The 27,788-nt window shown below is 37.6% G+C and overlaps 1 protein-coding gene and 1 pseudogene across 6 annotated transcripts in view; both read right to left on the reverse strand.

Moving 5' to 3' along the window:
- Window positions 1–27,788, reverse strand: part of MIS18BP1 (MIS18 binding protein 1) — a 56,635-nt gene that overhangs the window by 14,617 nt on the left and 14,230 nt on the right. For all 6 annotated transcript variants that reach the window (XM_040477057.1, XM_040477055.1, XM_040477052.1 and 3 more), the window contains 7 exons: window positions 15,319–15,392; window positions 13,504–13,634; window positions 11,135–11,222; window positions 9,995–10,152; window positions 8,990–9,141; window positions 8,430–8,526; window positions 5,310–6,177 (listed from right to left, as the gene is read on the reverse strand). In XM_040477057.1, coding sequence (XP_040332991.1) covers window positions 5,310–6,177; window positions 8,430–8,526; window positions 8,990–9,141; window positions 9,995–10,152; window positions 11,135–11,222; window positions 13,504–13,634; window positions 15,319–15,392 — 1,568 coding nt within the window. The remainder of the gene's footprint in view (window positions 1–5,309; window positions 6,178–8,429; window positions 8,527–8,989; window positions 9,142–9,994; window positions 10,153–11,134; window positions 11,223–13,503; window positions 13,635–15,318; window positions 15,393–27,788) is intronic.
- Window positions 841–3,179, reverse strand: LOC121031714 (40S ribosomal protein S15-like; annotated as a pseudogene).

Here is a 27,788-nt window from a genome sequence, read left to right on the forward strand (position 1 = left end):
AGCATTTTTTTTTTCTCTTGAGACTTTGTCCTTTTTGACCCATGGATTATTCCCAAATATGTTATTTAACTTTCAACTGCTTGGAAGTGTTCCTTTGATTTTTCTTTTATTGATTTGTAGTTTAATTCAACTGTGATGAGAGAATACTCTCTGTATGACTTCAGTTATTTTAAATTTGTTAAGGTTTGTTTTGTGACCTAGTCAATGTTCTATCTGGTGAATGATCCATCTACCCTTGGGGAAAAAAATGTATTTCTTTCCCTATTGTTGAATGGAATGTTACACAAATGTTGATTAGATAGTTGGTTGATGGTGGTGTTCAGTTCTTGTATCCTTGCTAGTTTTGTCTACTAGTCAACCATTACAAAAGAAAAGCATTGAAGTTTCCAACTATAAATGTAGTTTTAACTTTTCAGTTCAGTTGTTTCCTTTTAGTTATGTCATATTTTGATTCATGTATTTTGAGGGTTCGGTGCATATACATTTAGGATTGTTCTCTTCCTGGTGAACTCAAAGGTCTATCATTTTGTAATGTTCTTTATCCTTGATAATTTTCTTTGTACTGAAATCTTTGATAGGGTACAGCCACTCCAGCTATGAGTGTGCGTGGTATTTTTCTACCCTTCTACTTGTAACTTATCTATTCATATTTGAAGCGAGTTTCTTTTACATGGTAATAAAATGGAATGTTTTTAAATTCATTCCGACAATCTGTTTTTTAAATGGTGCATTTAGATCTCTAACATAATGTTTGGATTCAGGTCAACCATTTTATTTGCTTTCTGTTTTGTTTCCTATTTCTCTATTTCTTTTCTGTATTCTTTTTTTTTTTTTTTTTTTAGTATTTTATCTATTGTATATAAAAAAAATCTTTGTAGTTTTTAGTAGTTGCTCTAGTGATTACTACATACTTAAGTTTTTTACTGCTTCAAGTGGAATGTAAAAACTTACCATCTTCTCCATTCTTCTTTATGTTGTTATGTATTAAATTTACATATATTGAAAACCCCACCATACAATGTTAATATTTGCTTTCAGCCATTAAACATTTTAAAGAACTCAAGAGAACAATTTATTATATATCCAGATACCATTTCTCTTGCTATTCCTTCATACCTGATACTGACTGCCTCCTTCCTCTGTCCTCTCCATTCTGTTATTGAGCCTATCTAGTAAGTTTTATATTTTGATTATCCTATTTTTCCAGTTCTAAAATTTCCATTTGATCCTTCTTTTTATCTTCTATTTCTCTCTGAGATTTTCTAAATTTCTGTTCTTTTCAAGAATGTATGCTCTTAGTTCCTGGAGTTTTCTTTTTTCTTTTTTTGACTAGAGAAGTCTGTGTCTTTATTGGCTAAACAGGCTACTTGGGAGAGATGAAACAGGAGGAGTAGGTGGCCCAGATGCTGGGCCTGTCCTGCTTCAAAGGCTTGTAGGTGGTGAAGAACTTGCCCAGGTAGTGGTCAATCACCTTGGGCTTAATTTCCACCTGGCTGAAGGTCTTGGCATTGTAGACAGCCACCACACTGCCCACCACCTTGGGCAGGACGATCATGTTCCACAGGTGCTTAACCACCTTGGACTTCTCCATGGCGAGAGCATCCTTCTGAGGCTTCCTCTGCAAACTTCCGTTCAGCTGCCACCACTGCACAGCCCCACACAGCTGCATCAACGGCTTGTAAGACGCGTCCAGCAGCTGGTCTAGATCCACACCGTGGTATGAGAACTTACGGGAAGGTGCACTTCTTCTTCTGCTCTACTTCTGCCATCTTGTCAGCCTTTTTTTCTGAAGCAATTTTATATACCTGCTTCAGAATCTTGTCAGATAATTTCAACATCCGTGTCATCCTAGCAATGGCATCTGTTCTTTTTTTTCCTATGAGAGTTAAAAATTTTCCTGGTTCTTCATATACTGACTAATTTTGGATTATTTCCTAGGCATTTAAAAATACTATAAAACTCTGGGTCATGTTTATATCCTATGGAGAATGTTAATATTTTTGTTTTAGCAGGCAATCAACCTGGTTGTAACAACTATAAATTCTAGTCAGTCTTTTGTGGTTGCAGTTTCAGTATCAGTTCCATTTTTAAAGTTTTGCAGTGATATTAAAATATTCTGTGTAGGAGACACTGAGTGGCTGGCTTGGAAACTGGGGGCCAGTCTACCTCTTAGTTCAGTTGTCAGTCTTGGGTATGCTGTTTAGGATCAAATCCTTAAATGCTCAACTCAGGAGTGAGATCTAAAATTCATAAACAACTTTATATAAGGTGTTTTCCCTAGATTTTCCCTTTGCAACTTTTAGTTCCCCAGGATTCCTGTTTTTGGTTCTTTGGCAGAAAGCTAGGGCTTTAGTTACCCAACTCTGGAGTACATATCACACAACTGCATCTTTCTGCAGTGTCAAGCACAAAAGACAGAAAAAGAAACATGTAACACAAGTTGCCCTACACTTTCTGAGTCCTATATTCCAGAAGAGAAGGTTTCCTACTTTCAGAGTTTTAGGTGCATATGGGCTCCATATGCTGCTGTGATTTTTACCCCTGCAGGACTGTATGCAGACTGGGCCATAAGAGAAAGGAGAAAAGAAAAAGAAAACTGGGGATTTCTTTCACTGTTTCTGAGTGTTAGTAGTCCCCTTCCCTCTTCCTCAAGCCAAAAATATAAGGCTTTTCTTTGAACTCTCTTAGTCATGCCTCAGCAACAACTTCTAATTTTTAAGTAGCCTTAATCTAGGTTAAGGAACACCAGAGGAAAACTGGAAATCTGCCCCCACTTCAGTGTTACTTAAAATTCTAGTCTTTCTGGGAATGCCTGGGTGGCTCAGTCATATTCCTGATTTCCTCATCTTACTGGGAACTGGAATCTTGGCAGTTCAGGTATTAAAATAATCTTCTTAGATGATACGGATATACAGTAAAGGTTGAGAACCTTTACTATAACGAAACAACAGGAGAGATAGCTGGAAAGATAATTAAGGTAAAGTATGATATGCTGTCAATTTAAGGCAGAATGATCTCCATATAATTTGAAAATGAGTAAGAATGCAGTGAAGGTTTCTGATGTTAGAATCACAACTATACATTAAAACTAACCTGGGGGCGCCTGGGTGGCTCGGTTAAGCATCTGACTTTGGCTCAGGTCATGGTCTCGCAGTCCATGGGTTCGAGCCCCGTGTCAGGCTCTGTGCTGAAAGCTAGGAGCCTGGAGCCTGTTTCAGATTCTGTGTTTCCCTCTCTCTCTGACTCTCCCCCATTCATGCTCTGTCTCTCTCTGTCTCAAAAATAAATAAACATTAAAAAAAAACACAAAAACTAATCTGGAGAGGGGCGCCTGGGTGGCTCAGTCCGTTAAACGTCTGACTTCAGCTCAGGTCATGATCTCACAGTCTGTGAGTTTGAGCCCCACATCGAGCTCTGTGCTGACAGCTCAGAGCCTGGAGAGTGCTTCAGATTCTGTGTCTCCCTCTCTCTCTGCCTCTCCCCAACTCATGCTCTCTCTCTCAAAAATAAATAAAACTTGAAAAAAAATTTAAAGAAACACGAATCTGAAGATATATAAAACAGATCACCAGATGAAAACAACAAAGTACAAATACAAGGCTACTTCCATTAAAGTAGGCAGGCATTAAAAGTCTGAAAAAAAGTAGTGTCAAGAAAGGGTGCAGATGGAATGGTCCTGTGGGAAAATCTATAGTTCCTTGGGAACTAATTAGATTTTTTAATTTTTACCTTTCATTTTATTTATTATTTTTTATTTTTTTTACAAAGTTAGACACGAATAAAAAACACTGGGAAGGGGTAACCCCCTCATCCCCAGGAATGGGCCAGGGGAGCAGAGGCTACCTGAGGTTATCAATAATGATCAAGGAGTTAAACCTAGTTGACTGAAAGAATTCCATTTTCAGAATCAGGAATGTCAGACAAAGTAGATAGGCAGGGAAAAAATGTTTAGTTTTTGACATATTAAGTGAGAATCTCTGTAAATGAGATTTATAGAGAGATGTCCAACAGGCAAAGGGAAATAAAAATCTAAATATAAGAATTTAGAACTAGAGATACAGATTTGGGAATCCCTGTCCAAAGAGTAAAGTTAGAACTATAGAAGGAAAAGACCATTGAAGACTACATTATAATAGGAAGAAAGCATCCAAAAACAAGAACTATGGAGAAGAAGGAAAATTATCTTAACTACCTGAAAATAAGACAGAGAAGGAACACTTAAGAAATTAAAAAAGGAGCGTAGTGGCACAGAGATGCCTGAGGAATAGTGTTTCAAGAAGGTAGATCTGAAAATAAATTCCAAATATAAGGTTAGGGAGTACTCAAGCAAGTGAATCACTGAATGTAGTATGTTTCTATGCTCTTCACTCTGATCAATCACATCTTCCTTTCTACTAGATCATTTCCATCAACACACCACCATACTCTGGCATGAGTCCTCTTACAAACAAGCAATCAAACATAGGTCTTCCCTTATCTTCACATTCTTCTATTACCTATCCATTTTGTTGTCCCCTATCACTGCCAATTTCTTGTGTTGTCCACCTAGGTTGTTTTTACTCTTGTTCACTCACTCTTCATTGCTCAGCTATGTTTTAGCTTCCAGTGCTACTGCGCTACTCAAACTGCTTGTCAAGGCTATGCAGCCAAATCCAATTCTTGTCATACTTGGTTTATTACTAGCACTAACCATGAAACCTTGGATGGATCACCTAATTTTTGAGGCGATTTCTATTCTATAAATGCAGGGAAAAGAGCATCTTAAATAATCTGCAGGTCTGAATTCAGCTTTAAGGTTTTAAAACAGAAAAAATTAACAATAAAATATTTCTTAAAATATGAAGATCTGGGAGAGCAGCATTTGTCTATGTTAAAATATTTTCCACACCCTGAGGTATAAGTGGCAAATAAATCATACTGTATACAGTGTATATGGGATCACTTTATATACATTTCATGGGGAAATGATCACCACAATCAAGATAAATGACACATCCATCCCCCACACAGTTACCCTTTTCTTGAGGGGGAGGGTAGTTGTCTTGAAATATTAAATGGAAAGAAAAGAAGGTTAACTTTTCCTTTGCTCATATGCAAGTTGTAGAGATGGCCACAAAGTACCTAGTTAGAAGTTTTATCTGTATTCTCCCTATATTCTTTGTATAAATTGTTATTTCTCTCCATGTGTTTTTGGATATTTTCCATTTTAATGATTAGAGGTCACTAAATCAGCCCTTTATTGGAATTTTTAGGTCTTCAACTGTTGTGTGGCCACTCTAGATATTTCAGAGTCAAATCTAACTACTTACCAATGAAGTTTCTGTAATTCCTTCTCATTCCATTCCTCATCCTGAATTAAACCAGGAAAACATTCAAAGGGATGCCTGTTTGTCTCATCGGATCTGATCACCTCAATAACTGGAAACTCATTCCTAATACCAGACTTCTGAAGATTTTCTTTAGCAGAACATCTAGCTTTCTTTTGTTTGATATAAAATTCACTTTCACTTTCTTCAGTTTCAGATTCAGAAATCACTGGGATTTTCCTTGTGGTGTTTCTTGTGCTTTTCCTCAGGTGAACCACTGTTTCTTCAGTATTTCTTGCTGTATTTTTCTTAGCAACTGCAGCTTTCCTTCTAATTCCCTTTTTTGTTTCACTCTCTTCACTAGACAAATCTGATGAGGACTGCTGCTTGTAAAATGACATAGACACATTTTTTATTTTCTTCAATTTTGGTAACAACCTTGCATTTTTCTTAAAGTCAGAGGTGACCATTTGTTCTTTTTTAGGACTAGATATTTTGATTTTCTGGTTGACAGTGAGTAAATCACATGCACTGCAGTCTTCCTTGTTTTTACTTTCATGGCCCTCACTAAACTCAAATGCATTTTTGAAGGTTTTCGTGGGCTTACTGATCAAACTGGTAGTTTCATTTAAGTCTGATTTACTTTCTTTTTGATGCTTTGGCACTGCAAAATCTGTAACTGCTTTAATGGTGCTATAAGAGAGATTATACTTCATGCATTTTTGTTCTATCACTTTTTTAGATTTAAGTGGTGTCATTAAAATATAAGCTTTCTTCGGATTAAGAGCCATACATTTTCTTTCTTCGTCCAAGAAAAACGGTTGCCTTAAGGTCAGAATGTCAATGGATACATTCGATTCTTCAGTTCTCTCTTTAATTTCATAAGACAAAACCAAAGATCAAAATCTCAAATTAGCTACAAACAAAGCACAGAATTTTTTTTTCTAAAATAAAATATATATATTTTTTCTCCATAAACTCCATTGTACACACTACTGCCATTATTAGTTTTTCAGAAGCACTGGTTGATTCAGATTACTGCCCCTTCAATTGTAAACATATTTTTTATACCAACCGGTCCTTGACTTCTTAAAGTCTACTTAGTGTACATATAAGCTCCTCTGTCTGGCCTTCAATGTAGTTCTAATCTCTCACTGTACTCAAATGTGAACCAAATTCTATGTCTACTACACCACGGTTTTCCTGATTCTCAACTTTTCACTAATATCATTCTACATGGAAAGTTTTCTTCACTCAAAAACCAAATCACTACCTGCTTCAATTCCATTCTATAACCCACCTAATCCACAAACTTTATTGTGATTCTCTCAATTGAATGAAAACTCTCCTTCAAATTTCCAGAATACTTTTAAATAATGCCATGTTTGACAATGTGCCTTGCATTATACTTAACAAATTTGTCTTTGAAGTAGGCTGAAAAAAAAAAATCCTTAATGGTATGAATTTTGTTTTTGCTTTTGGAATCTTTTTTTCTTTTTTTTTTTTTTTTCCGCAGTTAGAGTCTTTCACATGTACAGTAAATGATAAATCAGTATTTGTTAAATCTTATTTAGGTGACATAAGAAAACCAGTAAGGTTGCAAAACCTTGCTAGGTATGTAATATACGGAATGGAAGCTATCCTAATTAGGGGAATATGGAACTCGATAGGTATGGCCCTATTCTCATCCCCAGTGGTGGCCGTGGAAAGATATTTCTGCTGATTCACCCAAACTCCATGAAGTATCATGGATAACAAGCAAACCAGAAATTGAGAATCTTTATTATACTGTGTCACTAAAGAAAGGAAATTAAAATGAGAGAAATTCTCTAATTTGAAACTTGAGAAACCAGAAGCCAAACTAATTTAATTTCTAATTGTAAATTATCCAATTACAATTATAAATATATACAAATTATAAATTGTCACAGCAACCATCCTAGTTAAATATTTCAATGACCTACACATGTTACGTACCACTTTACAAGATGAATGATAAAATTAAAGACTGATGAGTAATGTTGAATGCTGGGGAGAAAAGAAGCCACTAAATTATAATTCATGGAAAAGTGGTACTGATAAAAGGTAAGCAAAGTTTCTATAAGATTTCTCAATGGAATTATCTATCTTTCTGAAGGAAGTGTTTTCTTTTAATTCCTCATATAAATCTGACTCAAATGTTTAACAGGAAATTTGAAAACTTTGAAATTTCTAATTTTGAACAAATCACTTTTAAAATATTTTTATTCATTTTATTAAATAATTTGAATGAAGATTCAAGCTATTCTGGATACTTTAATCTAAGTTACATGATCCTGATAGTCTGAACAGTATTGACTTCCTCTCTACTTCTTTTAAACACTTATAAATGTTCTTCACTTTCACTACTTTCCACTTATAAGAAGAAATACAAAAAAATTCTACTAAGCTGATGGATTTAACTCAATATGAAATTTCAAACTTGCTAATGTGTCAAGAAAAGGTTCTTTAAATCTGTCATATAGGATTTCAATGAAATCATACTGGAAATCCACACTCACACATAGCTAAACTATGGCATTAATTTCATAAAAAGATTCATAGCCTTTAAACATTCCAAAAAGCATATTTAAAATGATATACAATTCTGTTTTTAACAAAAAAATTAGGGAAGCCTGGCTGGCTCAGTTGGTAGAGCATGTGAGTCTTGATCTTGGGGTTGTGAGTTTAAGCCCATGTTGGACATACAGTTTAAATAATTAAATAGATAAGTAAATAAATAATAAAAATTATTTAGTGCCAAGATTAAGGGAGGCAAACCTACAAGTAAATACGTATGGTATGTAATGTAATGGATTTTTTTACTAATGTAATGGATTTTACAGCAAATCATGCTGTATAGAAAAGCAAAACCCTATTGTACATCTGAAACTAGTAACACTATGTTAATTATGCTTTAAAGAAAAAAAAAGTAATTCTAAAAAAAAAAAACCAACAAAACAATAAAAAATCCCCAGACATTTATAATGACTGTAATAGTTTGCCATTTTTAGATTTGGAAATTTAAGACACCACTTTTATTATATTAAAAACATTTCAAATAAGAGCTGTATGCTTATTATAAAACCAATAAAGATATATCACCTTGCTTCTGACTTTTAATTATCCTTTCATTTGTTCTTTCACAATTTTCAAGTTTCTTTGAAGACAACTTTTTGTATGCTTTCTTTCCAATTATTTCCTTCAAAACAAAAAGTTAGCTTTTTAACAACTACTATCTATAAACATGACCTCAAGCATTTTCACAGTATGTATCAAGCATACAAGTATCTAGGTACTTGCCGTTCTACAAATTTCATTAGTGGAGGTATTTAGAAACTCATTTGCCAGAGCCTGAGCTTTGGAAGAACCATGTGGGCATCCACTATCTTAGATATTTCTTTCATAAATTTAATACATGTGATTTGTTAGGTGCAAACACACACACACACTTTAACCCTAACTCTAAGAGCTAACCTTTCTGTTACTACTGATTACAGTTTCCCAATGCGACACTGAGAAAATAAATATCAAGCAAGACATTGCCAAACTGATACTTAACAAACAGATACTTAACAAACAAAATGATTTCTGATTTGGTCCCAAAACTTTTTAGTAGCATCACACCATCACTCTTCGTATCATAGGGTATAGTAAAAGTTTACCTGATTGGTTAAGTCATTTTCTCCTCCATTTTGACAAGTATTATGCATTTGGTCATCTGAGAGCCTTAATCGTGGTTTATTTTGGCAATTATCAGGGCACACGTTTAATTCTGGGGCTGCTGGCAACCTCCTGCGCTTACCATTTTTCAGTTCTATGAGTACAAAGATGGAGATTTCAATAAATTATTATATATAAGCTGCCTTTCCATATTAAAGAATTCACTTTCGAAAATATTATCTAGCAAGGGCTGTAGGTTAATGTTCATACTTTTTTCCAGCAGGGAGGGTGCGATGGGATGTTAGTCAGATTATAGTTTTGGCAAAGAGTGAACACAAAAAAGTTCTGCCAGCTACCTTTATAGTAATGGACATTCAAAAAAAAAAAAAAAGAAAAGAAAAATCCAGGCGCCTGGGGTGGGCTCAGTTGGTTGAGTGTTCAACTCTTGATTTCAGCTCAGGTCATGATCTCATGGTTTGTGGGACCGAGACCTGTGTTGGGCTTTGTGCTGAGCGTGGAGCCTGCTTACTATTTTCTCTCTCCCTCACTCTGCCCCTCTCCCCAGTTCAGGCACATGTGCTCTCTCCTTCTCTTTTTAAAAAAAATTTTTTTTCAATGTTTTTTATTTATTTTTGGGACAGAGAGAGACAGAGCATGAACGGGGGAGGGGCAGAGAGAGAGGGAGACACAGAATCGGAAACAGGCTCCAGGTTCCGAGCCATCAGCCCAGAGCCTGACGCGGGGCTCGAACTCACGGACCGCGAGATCGTGACCTGGCTGAAGTCGGACGCTTAACCGACTGCGCCACCCAGGCGCCCCTCCTTCTCTTAAAAAAAAAAAAAAAAAAAAGCTGAATGCTGACTATGAGCAGACTGCACTACAGTTTTTTAAGTATTAGAAAATAATTTCAAGGCAGTACAAGTCAAAAACTGAATACAATATAAACAGATAAATATGGAGCTCATGTAAGAATTTGCCACTATATCAGCAGAAAAGAAGAGACATACCCAAATGACAACAATCAATGTCATAAGTGGTGCTGGCTCTTTGCAGAACATCTGTTTGGTTTTCTCTTGCATTATTTTTCGCTGATTTTTGTACGTCAGGGATAAATTTTCCAGTTTTCTGTTTTTGTCTGGCCTTTCTCTCTTTCTTTTCACAAGCCCTAAAACACAAGTGTAATATTTTTCCTTTAATTTTTATCTCAAAAAACTAAAACAAAAAAACTAAATTTAAATAAAGTCCCTCAGGTAAAGTTTTATGCGCCCAGCAAAGATTACCTTAAATCTTACATTATTTAAGTCTTCATGATTCTACCCTTTCTCCCAGAAAGAACTTAAGTATAAAGTCTTAAGTCAAAAGAATCAAATAAAACCCAAGTGCTTCCTACTCTATGCACTCTTACATCTCTACTTAAGCTAATCCTGTAAAAAAATTACAGGACAAATCCTGCCATTACCTATTTTTGGAAATAAATTTTATTTGTTTCACCACATTCATCCACACCACCACATTCATTCAACTACTGTCTATGGCTGCTCTTCTGCTACAAAGGCAGAGTTGAACAGTTGCAATAGAGGCAGCATGCCCATAAAAACACTTCCAATCTGGCTCTTTACAGGAAAAAACTGTTCCCCCCATTCTAAGTTATTATATTGTACTATGATTAATTAACTTATATCACAGTATCCCCTATGAGTTCCTTAAGGCAAGAATTAATCAAATTTTCTTTGCTTTCCCTGTGCCAATACAGTGTGTGCTAAACAACTGATATTAACTTCTGAAGGAATGAATGAAAGAAAAAGGACCAAGAACTTTACATTCATGTTTAATAGGTACACCCTCTCAAAGGGTGGGTGAATGAGGATGCTTCCTGAAATGTCAACACTGTTATTTTCCTTTTACATTTATTTCATATGACAGAAATTCTAGTAAACTATTGCTTTCTAATCCAAAATCCAAGATCAAGAGAACTACTTCAAAACTGTCATTTGCAGAAAAAAAAAAAAAGAAAACCAATTTACATTGGTTACATGAAAAGATACATTTGTAAAACCTCCAATTTTATACCCAAAATGGGCACATTTTATCAAATGCAAATTATACCTCAATAAAGTTAGTTTTTAAAAAGTTAAGGAGTACTTTACCTTAATTGTTCTAGAAAATTATCAATATGCTCTTTCCACTTTTCTGGAAAGCCAAACATAAACTTCCTTATGAGATAATTTGGATATCCTATTCAACAAAAAACAAACAAAAAATTACCTAAAAGCCAAAAATTTTAAAGACATGTAATTGGTTCACTAAGTCATTAAAAATATATACACTTATTGCTAACTGTGCGCCAGGCACAGCCACAAATACTAAGGATTCATCAGTCAACAAAATGAAACAAAAATCCCTGCCTTCATGGAACCTGCCTTTTCATGTCAAACAGAAAGCAAACCAATAAACATACATTTTTTTTTGTTAGATGGTCATCAATGCTATGGAGAAAAATTATGCACTTAATGGGTCAAGGAATATTAGTGTATTTATGCTGAGGGAGGAAAGGGAAGCAGATTGCACTTTTAAAAGACAGAGAGGTTCTTACTGAAATAGCATCATTTGAGTAAAGTTCTGAAGGACATGAGGTAGTGAGTTTAATATGGGATTAAAACACTGGAAGCAAAAGGGACAAAGCAAAAGGCTATGGTAAGTGTGTGCCTGGCCTGTCTGTAAAAATTAGTGCAGATGGAGCAGAGTGAAGAAAGGCTAGTACTAGGAGGCTCTTCAGAAGGGAATAGGAACAGTGGAGGAACATGAAAGATTTTAAGGCCTTGTGGTTACTTCATGACCTAGTCTTTGACTTTGGGTGAAATGGGAAGCTATATAAAGATTGTGAGCAGAGGAGCCACAGGATTTGACTCACTTTAACAGGACTGTATTAGCTGCTATTTTGAGAAGTCTGTGGAAGTAAAAGTGAAGAAATAACGAGACCAGTTAGGATTTTGTAATCATTCAGACAAAAGATAAGGGAGATGTATATACCATAGAGGTCAGCAGAGGCCTGGGTTCTGGATATATTTTTGGAGATAATGCCAATAGGATGTACCTACCCACTAGATGTGGGTGTGAGAGAAACAGGATTTAAGATGTCTCCAAGGATTCTGGCTAGCCACTGGAAACAAAGAAAGGGGGAAGACCATTAAACAGATTTCAGGGAGATCAGGTTTTAGACACATGAAGTTTGAGATGCCTGTAGATATCCTAGTGGAGATGTCAAATGGGCAGAAGGAAAGTGAGTTGGGTGGCTTGAGGAGTATTTTTGGTAAGAGACATAAATTTGGCATTTGTCATCATATAGATGAAATTTAAAGCCTAAAAGAAATCAACACAGCACTGAGTGTGGAAAGAGCTTTAGTCTATCCTATTATTCAGAGGCAAAGAAGAAAGAGCAAAATAAGCAAATAAACTAAGAAGGAACAGGAAGTGAGGTGGCATGAAAATTGGAATATGCTGTTCCAGAAGGCAAATAAGGAATTAAAAGGGGGTAAGTGTGATTGAGTGCAGTAAACATATATTGAATTTAACAATGTGGGGGCCACTGGTAACTGTGATAAGGGCTGTTTGGTAAAGATTTGGGGTTTAAGGCATGATTAAAGAGAATTTTTTAAAAGTGGGAAAGAATTCAAGGAATTAGATATAACAAATCTTCTGAGTTGTTTTGCTGTAAATAAGAGCAAACAGTGGCTGAAATAAGTGGAGTTAAAAGAATTTTTTTTGTTTGTTTTTGTTTTGACAGGAGAAGGGAGAATTACTAGAGCGATATCCTGGAGTAAGAGAAAAAATGAGAAATAGAGTACAAATGGAGAGGCTGACAAAGACAGAACATGAACAGTTCATTCATAACAAAAACAGATATAGATGCAAGCAGGTCAGTTAGGTGATGGTGAAGTTCTCTTCTGATTGTTTCTATTGCTAAGGTGCTCCCCTCCCTGCCACCTCCCCTGTGAGTGGGAGAAAGGAGGTATTGAAAATTTGTAAAAATATGCAGTAGTCACTAAGGAGGATGGGAGAGTGATGCATTAGGGAAATGTGGTAGGACACCAAATGGCACTAAGAGACCACAATTTTTGCTGGTAATCACCATCTTAAAGTAGAATGCTCAGGTGTGTTTTTCTTCAGCCACATTACCGTGTTCAAGGCATAGACAGAAAATTAGATTATACCAGGAATGGGGTTGTACTGGGCAGGTTCAATAAACTAGTTAAATTACAGCCTTATAATATCTCACATGAACTTTTTAAAATCACTAGACTGACTCAAACTGTCAACAAGGGTGATTAAATCAGGGAAAAATGACCAACACATATAATAGTTTTATATAATGTGGTCAATTCTGTTTTAAAACTTAGTTTTGATCGATTCATCATTTTAAAACACCTAATTAAGAGTAAAAACATATATATCAGTTAGAAATATGGTTAACTGCTTCACTGAAAGTAATTTATCAACTAATAATGTCAGTCATTACCTGCTTCTTTCATGGAAATCCGGTCTATCATCCCTTTTAATATATAAATGTTGCCTGATAAAGTCTTAAGTTTGTTGTGCTTAATCCGTTCTATAATTACATTACTGTGCCAATATATGTTAGTGATGTCTCTAGGAGAAAATAGCGTAGTTAAGGCCAAAATATTCACATTTTACCAATAATCACAATGTACATATATAAGTATACAAATTATAATAGAAAGTAATAAATTTGCACTCCAGCTACATTAGCAGTGTTATTCATCTAATTACAAAACATCTGAGGGCTAAACATTGCAGAACTCAAATGCCTTGCTAATGTGATCCTCAGAATATGTGCCAAACTGTACTGTGGCCAAACCAAACCACTAATATAAAATTTATCCTCATCAAGGAAGCAGGGGCCTTCTCTAAATACCTGATGCTGACAATGCCTGCAACTTCATCTTAACTGATGCCAACTTTCCAAAGAATGATTTTCCTGTCCCTCTCCTCAGAGTCTATACTATTGTTAAGATTTCATGCAGTTATATAGTTTGGATCCCTCTAATCTTGCGGGGTTTTTTTTACCCTCACTACACAGCCAAGTGTTTTTACCTTCCTCTTTAAAAAGTACCAAAAAGAGGTTCCAGTTGGGAAAAAAACAAACTGCAGAATCAAATCACTAACCCATAAATCTACTCTTCTTATTTCCTTAAATGATGCTAAGAATATAAAACAGAAAGAACAAAACTTTAAGATGTATTAGATAGATGTTGAACATTCCCAATTCATCAGATAAACATACTAAATACAAGCATAATATGACAGTGAAGTTCCTTTCATTTGGTCAAATGGGGTTAAACTCCTACTATTTTAATACAGTGATCTTGTTCCTCTGTATTTTATTTAACTAACATTTAAATAGCACTCTAAAAGCACTGTTTTCAAGTCTTGCAAATATTAATTTAATACTCAAAATAACACAAGAATGGGTAATATTATTATCACCACTGCGCAGAGAAAGAGACTGAAACTGAAAAAGGATAAGTAACTTGTCCAGGTCATATAGCTTGGAAGATAGCAGCAACAGGGATTCCAACAAAGGCAACATAGACTGTCTCTTTGATATTAAGAAAATGGGCATAAGACAAGCAGAAATAGAGTGGGGAAGGCAGATTTTAAATAATCAACTTACAAACTTCTAGGTAAGTACCCTGACCAGTAATATCCTGTATTATTTTATTACAACCTTTTATTACAAATATTGTACCACTAAGAAATTGGTTTCGAAAAAAAGGAAATGGTGTTAAGAGAGTAGCAGAATTAGGCAAAGCCCACTCACCTGATGATACTTTTGCTTTAGGGAGAACCAGAAAGTGCCAATGATTACCTAATATGTAGCTGTATGGCAAAGTTTTAAATAATTCTGATTCCTTTTCTGGATCAGTAATTTAAATCTGGTTGTCCCAATTTACATGTGAGAATCTGAACTGAAATGCATGTAGTAAATATTAGCTAACTATATATAATTAAGCAGAGAATACCAGCCCACTTATTAGAACCTCTGAAAAAAAAATAAAGCTCTGTGTATATAAATTTGAGCTGTTACTATTCTAAAAGTAACTTAACAGGCAAAACCAAGAAAGCTGTTCACAATCAACATGGTCAGGTACTGCATAGTCATTTTACTTTCCTGTCTTCAGTCTGTAACCTTGTTAGAAAGTCTTTTGTTTTGTAGGAGGATGCTATTTTCCATCAATCTCCTTTAAGCTCTTATACATGAGTATCTTATTTTGTTATACATTTTATAAGAATATTGAAATGTTATACTTACGTCAATTTTCCTTCTACACATATAGCAGTATTATTATTGATGACTTTAATCATCCATTCCTGTAGTTGGACCACCTAATCAGCATAAAATGAAGTATATATTCCCTGTATTACTTGTAGTATAAATATTACAAAATCAATTTACATTAAATTAAAAGAAAAACTCATATAAGTAATGCAAATGATTCCTTACTGCTCATCTATATAAGAATCACATTCTATTTCAAATAGTAATAAGGCATGGGGTGCCTGGGTGGCTAAGTCGGTTAAGTGTCCAACCACAGCCTGGGTCATGATCTCACAGTTCGTGAGTTCGAGCCCCGCATCAGGCTCTGTGCTGACAGCTCAGAGCTTGGAGCCTGCTTCGGATTCTGTATCTCCCTCTCTCTGCCCTTCCCCTGCTCACATTCTCTGTCTCCCTCTCAAAAATAAATAAATATTAAAAAAAATTTTTTTTAATAGTAATAAGGTAAAAACTCATATATAATTAAACAGAAAAGAGGGAGAATGAATGGGGGTTATACTGCATAATTTGCTCTCCAATCCAAAATCAATTATACTTCAAATATTATGTCAAATATCTCCAACAATGGAGAAAAAAAATTACCTAAAATTCTAAGGTATCCATTAAAGACAAAAGACCTAACTTAGAAAAAAGAATCAGTTATATAGTATACACTGCACCATCACTCTTATCCCCTCAAAAATACAGCATTTTGTTTTTGCAAGGTTGATTTTGAGTTGCATTCAGTTTTTTCTAAACTATGAAGGTGATTGCTAATAATCTGTATTTAACAGCAATCTATCCCAAAGCAAACATCTAAACAGCTCAGAAAATTCTTTATTTTAGGACAAAATACAATTGTAGAGGAAAATTTCTGTGAATGTCTGTATTAAGGAATTGCTTTTATTGACTAACAATTTACACTGAACTATTTCTGATGAGAAATTCAGCAAAAGTCATAAAATAATTTGAGTAGCCATTTACTTTACATATAAAAAATTACAAATTTATAAAGATAAATTCTTCAGTGGTAGTTTTATACTAAGCCAGAAAAATGTGCTAAAATGGAAGGTGCTCTTAATTATTGCACTTCTCAATTATGTTCATTTTAATTTTTTTTTCCTCAGTTATGTTTTTTTTTTTTTTAATAATTTTTTCCCCGTTTTTTAATTTATTTTTGGGACAGAGAGAGACAGAGCATGAACGGGGGCGGGGCAGAGAGAGAGGGAGACACAGAATCGGAAACAGGCTCCAGGCTCTGAGCCATCAGCCCAGAGCCCGACGCGGGGCTAGATGGACCGTGAGATCGCGAGATCGTGACCTGGCTGAAGTCGGACGCTTAACCGACTGCGCCACCCAGGCGCCCCTATTATGTTCATTTTTAAAGTTACAGGTAGAACTTGGGGAACAGGCAATGAAATTCCTTTTTTAACACTTCCACATCTGGAACTACCTAAGATAGATCAAAGAACAGACAGATGGAGATGATATTAAAAATAAAAACCACTAGGCAATGCTCCAACCACCTTAGATTCAATGACTCATGTTAACCTTGTAACACTAGGAGGCAGGTAATATTATCCTCATTTTATAAAGAAAAACTACAAAGTCTAGTTAAATACCTTGTCCATGTCACATGCAGCTAGTGAGGGGCACAGTGGGGTTACAAATTTGGGAATTCTGGCTCTAGGATCCTGTACCATCCTGCTTACATAAAATATCAAAATGTTTATTCATAGTCATTCAGCAAATATTTCTTGAGCTCTATTATGTGCCAGGCACTGTTTTAGGCAGTGGGTTTTGGCAAGAAACAAAATAAAACGGCTGCCCTATTAGAGCAAATGTGTAATGTGTGTGTGCATGCATGTATAAGCACAGGGGTTGGTGAGGGTGTGTGGAAGCAAGTTGACTGGTGGTGGTTATATCCAAACAAATGGACAAATAATGTCTGCCAGTGATAATGATCAAAAATAAATACAAGGGGAGAAGTAGGGGGATCCATACTTCCCGTGTCTCTCAAAGAAAGAAGTGCAGAAGCCAGAGGACTTTGAACCCCAGAGCCTGGGAGGAAAAGAAACTGAATCTACCAGGAAGAAAATAGGAAAACTGGAGAAAAGATAGGTGGGTGATTGCGAACTGGGGGAGATAAAAAGGGCTGTGTGGGCACGGAGGTGAGAGACCCCCTTCTGCAGAAAAACAAAGGAAACAGAAAAAGCGGCTAGGAAAGTGCAAGACCGTATCTGGACAGGAGAAAGACCTCAGACTGAGACTGAGAGGGATCCTATCTCTAACTGAGGGGCTTTCTTTGCACTGGGGTCGGCTACCTGTTCACGCACCTGGGTAGGTCAAGGGAGAAGTCCGCAGTTGGAGAAAGTGATTCCCTCCCTGGGGGGCTGCGCGATAGTACAAAGCCTGCCTGCGTCTGCCATCCCCGGGCTCAGTGGCTGGGCTGAGGACACAGGCCGCAGTAGGAGAAGGAGGCCCCCTCCCTGGAGTGCTGTGGGAAAAGACAAAGCCTGCCTGTGTCTGCCACCCCGGGGTCTCCCCAGCAAGGTAGGTCGGCTGCGCAGTCTACAATAGGAGAAAGTGGCCCCCTCCCTGGAGTGCTGTGGGAAAACACAAAGCCTGCCTGTGTTCGCCTGCGCCTGCGTTCGCCACCCGTGGCGGCAAGGACTGCGGTGCAGTAGGAGAAGGCAGGCCTCCCTGAAGTGCGGAGGCACAGACGTATCCAGCCGGGACCACATATCAGGCTGCATTGAGAGAAGCTTCCCCAGTGCCAGAGTGCACTGAACGGGACTTTGAGTCCTAGCCAAGCACAGGGTCAGGGGAGTTGGCAGAGAGAGAAGGACTGCCCCGTCTGCAGCCATGGCACAGTGAGGATGACTCAAACTGAGTCCACCGGGTCCAGCTCTGTGGAGAAGAGACTAGGGAATCACCATCTCCCCGCTGCCGCCACCACAACCACCACCAAGGCAGGGCCTTAGGGATCACTCAAGGGGCCCACAGTGGAGGTGGGTCCAGACTACACCAAACCATGCCCCTTCGCACTGGGTAACTAACTGCCTATCTACTGGAGAGGGACAGATCCTGCGGACAGCTCCTCCAAACAAGTGCAGCAGCATTGCCTGGGTTAACTCTAGGTCAATTCTGGATATATAGATATATTCTACCCACACCATTTCTCCTCCTTATCTCTTCCTTTCCCTAGGCTGGTTACTCTGGTTATTGGTCTAAACAGACATATTCAATCCATTGTCTTGATACATGTTCTACACCTCCTTCCTAACACTCCCTTCTCTCTCTCTGAAATAATCAAGCCATATAGTTTGTCTAGGTAACTTTATCTTTGTTTCATTTTCTCTGCCTCCTTTATTTTCCTTTCTCTCTCTCTGGATTAAGCCTTTTAGTCTCTCTGCCTCGTCAATGTTTATTTTTTCTCCCCCCCAACCCCCGCCTCCTGTCACTTCTCTCTTTGTATGTGCTCCTCCATCAGGACCGCCTCCACCCTCTTCATTACTTGTAGTCGGTATTTTGGGGTTTCTTGTTTTTAGTCTTTAGATTTTTGTTTCTGTTTGTTTGTGTTATTTGTTTGTGTGTTTGCATGTTTTTGTCTCCTGTTTGTCTATCTGTTCTCCTTTACAGGGCTAATCCAAAGAACAAATCAAAGCACACCTGGTAGGGGGGTCCAAAATATCACTAAGAGTGGGTAATAAAATAACCAAAGTCACAACAACAGAGAGCAAGTAACAATCTTTGAAAAAACACCTCCTGAAGGGCCAGGCCGTGGACAGTGTATGACCCTCCTTTAATATAGCAGTGCTCGCAGTTGCAGAGCATACAACAAGCTTTTAAAACACATAAGGGACAGAAAACTAGCCAAAATGATGAAACGGAAGAATTCTCCTCAAAAGAAATTCCAGTAAGTAGCAACAACTAATGAACTAAACAAACCAATTTAAGTGATATAAGTGAACAAGAATTTAGAATAAGTCATAAAATTAATTGCTGGGCTTGAAAAAAGCACAGAGGACAGCAGAGAATCTACTGCTACAGAGATCAAGGGACTCAAAAACAGTCGTGATGAATTAAAAAATGCTATAAATGAAGTGCAAAATAAAACTGAGGTGGCCACAGTGTGGACTGAAGAGGCAGAGGGGAGAATAGGTGAATGAGAAGATAAAATTATGGAAAAAGAGGAAGCTGAGAAAAAGATTAAAAAATCCAGGAATACGAGGGGAGGATTAGAGAACTAAGGGGTGCAATCAAATGGAAGAAGATCTGTATCACAGGAATTCCACAAGATGAAAAGAGAAAGAAAATGGCTGAAGATGTACTTGAACAATTCATAGCTGAGAACTTCCCCAATCTGGGGAAGGAAACAGGCAGTGAAATCCAAGATGCACAGAGTACTTCCTTCAGATGAAACTTGAATCGATCTGCTGCATGAAATATCATAGTGAAAGTGGCAAAATACAAGAATAAGGAGAGAATTCTGAAAGCAGCTAGGGATAAACAGGCCTTAAAATACAAAGGTAGACATATAAGGGTAGTAGCAGACTTATTTACTGAAACTTGGCAGGCCAGAAAGGAATGCCAGGAAATCTTCAATGTGATGAACAGGAAAAATATGTAGCCAAGAATCCTTTATCCAGCAAGCCTGTAATTCAGAATAGGAGAGATAAAGGTTTTCCCAAACAAACAAAAACTGAAGGAATTCATCACCACTAAACCAGCCCTACAAGAGATCCTAAGGGGAACTCTGCGAGTGAAATGTTGCAAGGACCACAAAGTACCAGAGACATCACTACAAGCATGAAACCTACAGAAATCACAATGACTCTAAACCCATATCTCTCAATAATAACACTGAATGTAAATGGACTAAATACTCCAACCAAAAGACAGAGGGTATCAGAATGGATAAAAAAACAAGACCCATCTCTCTGCTGTTTACAAGAGACTCATTTTAGACCTGAGGACACCTTCAGATTGAAAGTGAGGGAATGGAGAACTATCTGTCATGCTACTGGAAGTCAAAAGAAAGCTGGAGTAGCCATATTTACATCAAACAAACTCGACTTTAAATTAAAGGCTGTAACAAGAGATGAAGAAGGGCATTATATAATAATTACAGGGTCTATCCATCAGGAAAAGCTAACAATTATAAATGTCTATGCGCCGAATTCGGCAACACCCAAAAATATAAAACAATTAATCACAAACATGAGCAATCTTACTGATAAGAATGTGGTAACTACAGGGGACGTTAATACTCTACTTACAACAATGGACAGATCATCTAGACAGAGAATCAATAAAGAAACAAGAACCCTGAATGATACATTGGACCGGATAGACTTGATAGATATATTTAGAACTCTGCATTCCAAAGCAACAGAATATACTTTCTTCTTGAGTGCACATGGAACTTCTCTAAGATAGATCACATACTGGGCCACAAAACAGCCTTTAATAAGTATAAAATAACTGAGATCATACCATGCACACTTTCAGATCACAATGCTATGAAGTTTGAAATCAACCACAGGAAAAGTCTGGAAAACCTCCAAAAGCATGGAGGTTAAAGAACATCCTACTAAAGAATGAATGGGTCAACCAGGCAATTAGACAAGAAATTAAAAAATATAGGGAAACAAAATGAAAATACAACAATCCAAACGCTTCGGGACGCAGCGAAGGCAGTCCTGAGAGGAAAATACATCGCAATCCAGACCTATCTCAAGAAACAAGAAAAATCCCAAATACAAAATCGAATAGCACACCTAAAGAAACTAGAAGCAGAACAGCAAAGACACCTCAAACCCAGCAGAAAAAGAGAAATAATAAAGATCAGAACAGAAATAAACAATACAGAATCCAAAAAAACAGTAGATCAGATCAATGAAACCAAGAGTTGGTTTTTTGAAAAAATAAACAAAATTGATAAACCTCTAGCCAGCCTTCTCAAAAAGAAGAGAGAGGACCCAAATAGATAAAATCACAAATGAAAATGAAATTATTACAATCAATCCCTGAGAAATTTTCAGGGAATACGATGGAAAATTATATGCCAACAAACTGGACAACCTGGAAGAAACGGACAAATTCCTAAGCACCCACACAGTTCCAAAACTCAAATGGGAAGAAATAGAAAATTTGAACAGGCCCATAAGTAGGGAAGATATTGAATCAGTTATCAAAAATCTCCCAAATAGGACACCTGGATGGGGCTCAGTCAGTTGAGTGTCCGACTTTGGCTCAGGTCATGATCTCACGGTCTGTGAGTTCGAGCCCCATGTCAGGCTCTGTGCTGACACCTCAAAGCCTGGAGCTTGCTTCGGATTTTGTGTCTCCCTCTCTCTCTGCCCCTCCCCCACTCATGCTCTGTCTCTCTCTCTCTGTCAAAAATAAATAAACATTAAAAAATAAAAATAAAAATCTCCCAACAAATAAAACTCCAGGACCAGATGGCTTCCCTGGGGAATTCTACCAGACATTTAAGCAGAGATAATACCTATCCTTCTCAAGCTGTTCCAAAAAATAGAAAAGGAAGGAAAACTTCCAGACTTATTCTATGAAGCCACCATTACTTTGATTTCCAAACCAGAGAGACCCAGCAAAAAACGAGAACTACAGGCCAACATCCCTGATGAATATGGATGTAAAAATTCTCAACAAGATACTAGCAAATCGAATTCAACAGCATATAAAAAGAATTATTCACCATGATCTAGTAGGATTCATTCCTGGGTTGCAGGGCTGGTTCAGTATTTGCAAATCAATCAATGTGATACATCATATTAATAAAAGATAAGAACCATATGATCCTGTCACTAGATGTAGAAAAAGCATTTGACAAAATACAGCATCCTTTCTTAATAAAAGCCCTCCAGAAAGTTGGGATACAAGGAACATACTTAAACATCATAAAAGTCACTTATGAAAAGCCCACAATTAATATCATCCTCAATGCGGAAAAACTGAGAGCTTTCCGCCTGAGATCAGCAACACAACAGGGATGTCCACTCTCACCACTGTCGTTTAACATAGAATTGGAAGTCATAGCATCAGCAATCAGACAACAAAAGGAAATCAAAGGCATCAAAACTGGCAAAGATGAAGTCAAACTTTCACTTTTCACAGACAACATGATACTCTACATGGAAAACCTCACAGACTCCAAAAGTCTGCTGGAACTGATACATGAATTCAGCAAAGTCACAGGGTACAAAATCAATGTATGGAAATTGGTTGCATTTTTATACACCAATAATGAAGCAACAGAAAGAGAAATAAAGAAACTGATCCCATTCACAGTTGCACCCAGAACCACCTAACCAAAGAGGTAAAAGATCTGTATGCTGAAAACTATAGGAAGCTTATGAAGGAAATTGAAGAAGATACAAAGAAATGGAAAAACATTCCATGCTCATGGATTTGAAGAATAAATATTGTTAAAACGTCAATAGTACCCAAAACAATCTACACATTCAAGGCAATTCCAATCAAAACTGCACTGGCATTCTTCTCAAAACTAGAACAAACAATTCTAAAATTTGTATGGAACCACAAAAGACCCCGAATAGCCAAGGTAATACTGAAGAAGAAAACCAAAGTGGGAGGCATCACAATCCCAGACTTTTAGCCTCTACTACAAAGCTGTAATCATCAAGACAGCATGGTATAGGCACAAAAACAGACACATAGACCAATGGACTCGAAAAGAGACTCCAGAATTGGACCCACAAAAGTATGGCCACCTAATCTTTGACAAAGCAGGAAAGAATATCCAATGGAAAAAAGACAGTCTCTTTAACAAATGGGAGACTGGACAGCAACATGCAGGAGAATAAAACTAGACCACTTTCTTACACCATTCACAAATATAAACTCAAAATGGATGAAGGACCTGAATGTGAGACAGGAAACCATCAAACCCTAGAGGAGAAAGCAGGAAAAAACCTCTCTGACCTCAGCCACAGCAATTTCTTACTCAACACATCTCCAAAGGCAAGGGAATTAAAAGCAAACATGAACTATTGGGACTTCATCAAGATAAAAAGCTTCTGCAATGCAAAGGAAACAATCAACAAAACTAAAAGGCAACTGACAGAATGGGAAAAGATATTTGCAAACGGCATATCGGATAAAGGGCTAGTATCCAAAATCTATAAAGAACTCACCAAACTCCACACCCGAAAAACAAATAATCTAGTGAAGAAATGGGCAGAAGACAAGAATAGACATTTTTCTAAAGATGACATCCAGACGGCCAACAGGCACATGCAAAGATGCTCAATGTTATTCCTCATCAGGGAAATACAAATCAAAACCACACTGAGATACCACCTCGTGCCTGTCAGAGTGACTAAAACGAACAGATCAGGAGACTATTGATGCTGGAGAGGAGGTGGGGAAATGGGAACCTTCTTGCACTGTTGGTGGGAATGCAAACTAATGCAGCTGCTCTGGAAGACAGTGTGGAAGTTCCTCAAAAAATTAAAAATAGATCTACCCTATGACCAGCAATAGCACTGCTGGGAATTTACCCAAGGGATACAGGAGTGGTAATGCGCAGGGGCACTTGTACTGCAATGTTTATAGCAGCACTTTCAACGGTAGCCAAATTATGGAAAGAGCCTAAATTTCCATCAACCGATGAATGGATAAAGAAATTGTGGTTTATGTATACAATGGAATACTACTTGGCAATGACAAAGAATGAAATCTGGCCATTTGTAGCAACGGGGATGGAACTGGAGAGTATTATGGTAAGTGAAGTAAGTCAGGCAGAGAAAGAAAGGTATCATATGTTTTCACTCCTACGTGGATCCTGAGAAACTTAACAGAAGTCCATGGGGGAGGTGAAGGGGGGGGGAAACGTTACAGAGAGGGAAGGAGGCAAACCATAATAGACTCTTACATAGTGAGAATAAACTGAGGGTTGATGGGAGGTGGGGGAGAGGGGAAATGGGTGATGGGCATTGAGTAGGGCACCTGTTGGGATGAGCGCTGGATGTTGTATGGAAACCAATTTCACAATAAATTATATTTAATATAAAAAATAAAAATAAAAATCCTCCCTGTTCATGTTCAAAATAAAAAAATAGTAAGTATAAGGAATACTTACTTAGTCATGGAAGGTCTTGGAACAGAGAAATGAATAAAGTGAGGAATAAGCCATATGGGTATCTCAGAGTAGAGTCTTCCAGGCAAAGGGAACAGGTACAAAGGCCCTGAGCAGATAGCACAGAGGGCAAAGTAGCTTGAAAGGAGTAATCAAGAGAGCATGGGGTAGGCATGTCCAGGACAGAATTATGTAGAGTCTTGTAAACTATGGTAAAGGCTTAGGGTTTTCTCTTGAAGACAGAAAATTTAGAGGATTTGGAGCAGAGTAATGAGATGGTTTATTATTTTAAGGGGCTACTAGGTAGAAATTGGACTATATAAAAATTCTGGCTTCTTTCTGGAGAGGGAGGCAACAGAGGAAGCAGGGAGACCATTAGTGTATATATATAAAATGCAAGAAATTAAGTGCTCTGGACCACTAAGTAGTGATTGAATAGTGAGAAGTGGCCAAATTCAGGACAGCAGAATCAACAGGATTTCCTCAAGGTTTGGATGTGGTGTATAAGAGAAAAACAAGAGTCTCAAGTAAATCTAAAAATGTTTAACCTAAGTATTTGGGGAAATGGTATTACTATGTACTAATATTGAAACAAAACAGAGAAGTTTTGGGGGGGGAACAAATCATATTAAATCTGAGATTCCTATTAGATCTCAATGAAGAAGTCATACAGACAACTGAATATGTGAGTGTGGGATTCAGGAGAATGTTCTGGACTGGAGACATGTATTTGGGAACTATCAGCAGAGAAATGGAATTTAAAGCTATAGCACTGGATATACAGTCTTATAAGTGTGAATAGATACTAGAGAGTCAGTTTCTAGGACTGATTTTGGGGAATTCCAACATTACGGGTTGTGACAAGAGGAAGCAGCAAAGGGGAATGAGAAAAATGGCCAGTGAGATAATAGAAAATCAAGAGTGAAATATCCTGAATTAAAAAAAAAAAAAGTGATACATTTTAAGAAGGATGTTTTGATTCACTGTGTTAAACCTTTGTAAGCAACGGAACAGTAAGAAATAATAACCATTGGGTTTGGTGATAAGGAGATTACTGGTGAGCCTAAAAAGGACAACTTTAATGGAGTGGTGATTATAAATGTCCAAAGTGAAACATATTTAAGAGGGAATGAGAAGAAATGAAAACTGTGAATACATATAACTCTTTCAAGGTGTTCTGCAGTTAAGTAGAAACAAACAAAAATTGGATGGTAGATGAAATGGGATAGGGAGTAAAAGGAAGGTGGGCTTAGTTTTGTTTTTTGTTTTTTTTTTAAATGCAGGCCCTGCCCCTCCCCTGCTTGTGCTCTCTCTCTCAAAATAGATAAATAAACTTAAAAAAAAAAATGGGGCACCTGGGCGACTCAGTCAATTAAGCATCCTGCAACATGACTATATTGTATTTTATGTGACCACAAAAAGAGGAACAGGGATCAATAAAGTTTTACAGCACATACATCAAAGAAGCTGGGGCAGGGGAGGGTTTCTGTTAAAGACAAAGAAGGAAAATGGCCTGAAACCGTAATGAGGAACAAAAGAGGCATATTATATCATCTCTAGGTCCAACAATGTGGGATATGGGAGAAAAAAAGAACCACCATTTAAGAAGTCATATTCTGGTTATAGCAAAGTTAAGAAAAGTTCACAGAAAACTGAGAATATAAGATTTTGCTAATGACATACCTTGAGTTCAAGAGGGTACAATGTAATGTTTGGATAACTGGAGATGAGTGAGAGATAGTGTCAGAATTAGGGGATGTATAGAACTGTATAGAGATAAGAGTCTTAGGAGGCTTGGTCTTCTTGTAGTAAGATAAACAGCACTGTAGCAATGATAGTATTAGTGCTGTGGGATCTCCCATTACAGTTGTCCTCAAACTTTTCTGTTCAACCCATCTCACATGTTTTTAAAGCAAAATCTAAAAATTTTCATTGTAAGTCTAAATATTTGCAAATAATGCAACTTCTAAGAATACACTGAAATATAAAACTATGATTGTTATATCACACTTTCAATTTAGATAGGATTTATTTTTTTTAAGATTTTATTTTATTTATTTATTTATTTATTTTAAAGATTTTATTTTAAAGTAATCTCTAAGGGGCCAAGATGGTAGAACAGCACAGAAGTTTTTTTCCATCTCTCATCCCTGAAATGCAGCCAGATCAAAACTAAACCATCTTGTACACGTAGGAAACTGATTTGAGGATTAACACAACAATTGTACAACCTAAACCACAGAACTCGGCAAGCACACAGCAGCACGGAGAGGTGATCTCGGGGAGAGAGAAGCCGCAGAGGTCAGGGAGCTGTTTTTGCTTGTGGAGAAAAGACAGAGTCAGGCAGAGAGTACAGGAAAAACATCCCCCACCCTGAAAGCAGCTGGAGAGTAACTGGAAGAGTGGAAACAGCCACAAGGGACTGAACAAAAAAAGGAAGAAAGCAGAAAGAAGAAGGTTTAAATTCCACTAAGACTCTATAAACAGGGGGAGCACAGAGTCTGAACTCTGCAGCTCAATACCTGGCAGTGGTCTGGTGGGAAGGGCAAATCCCCAGGAACAGAGAGCGAGGTCCAAGGGCTCCTCGGGCCACATAAAGAGTGGCAGTTCCCCTCTGGGAGAACATCCGGTAGATGCTGTAGGCAAAGGTCCCAGTGGACCCTGGAAAACAACCACATCTGCTGGTGTTGGAAGAAGGATGTTAAGGGGGAAGTCCGGTACCAAATGTATGTTGTGATTTGTCATAATCCCTGAAATGCTGCTGCTACATGATCACAAGAACTTTTTCTGGGGCAAGCTGGCACCCAGTCACAGTCTCTGGGCATTGGCAGCAGCATAGTCTCACGAATGAAACTGGGGGCAGGCCTGCACCCAGTCATTGCTCAGTAAGACCCTCCCCCAGAGGGTCTGAAAGGGAGGTCAAAGCAGCAGTCCCTCAGAAGTGAGGGGGGGTTGAGAAACACAGCCCCACTTATGATAAAACTTAGGAGGAGGTGCCTCCTGGCAGCCTGATGGCATGGTCACGGACACTGTAGAAGCGAGGAATGTATGGAAACTGGAGGCAAAGGAAGGATGCTTGATTACCGGTAGGGGAGAGCACAGAGTTCTGATACTAGAGACTGGGTAGCTGGGTGATGCCATTTTCAGCCCTCCCATGCATGCACATACATGCCTACATCTTCCCTAACAATCCACCCCAGTAAGCTAAGCAGCGCCATCTGGTAGAGAACAGAGCCATTACACTAAGTCCTGCCCAACTAGGCCAACCTCGCTCTTGAAGAACACAAGTCTCTCCTTCTGCTTAGTTTACAGACTATTCAGTGCTTCATAGTTTGACTTC

This window comes from Herpailurus yagouaroundi, unplaced genomic scaffold (genome assembly GCF_014898765.1).
Source record: "Herpailurus yagouaroundi ecotype Mexico unplaced genomic scaffold, PumYag 141, whole genome shotgun sequence".
In the NCBI taxonomy this organism is placed as follows: domain Eukaryota; kingdom Metazoa; phylum Chordata; class Mammalia; order Carnivora; family Felidae; genus Herpailurus; species Herpailurus yagouaroundi.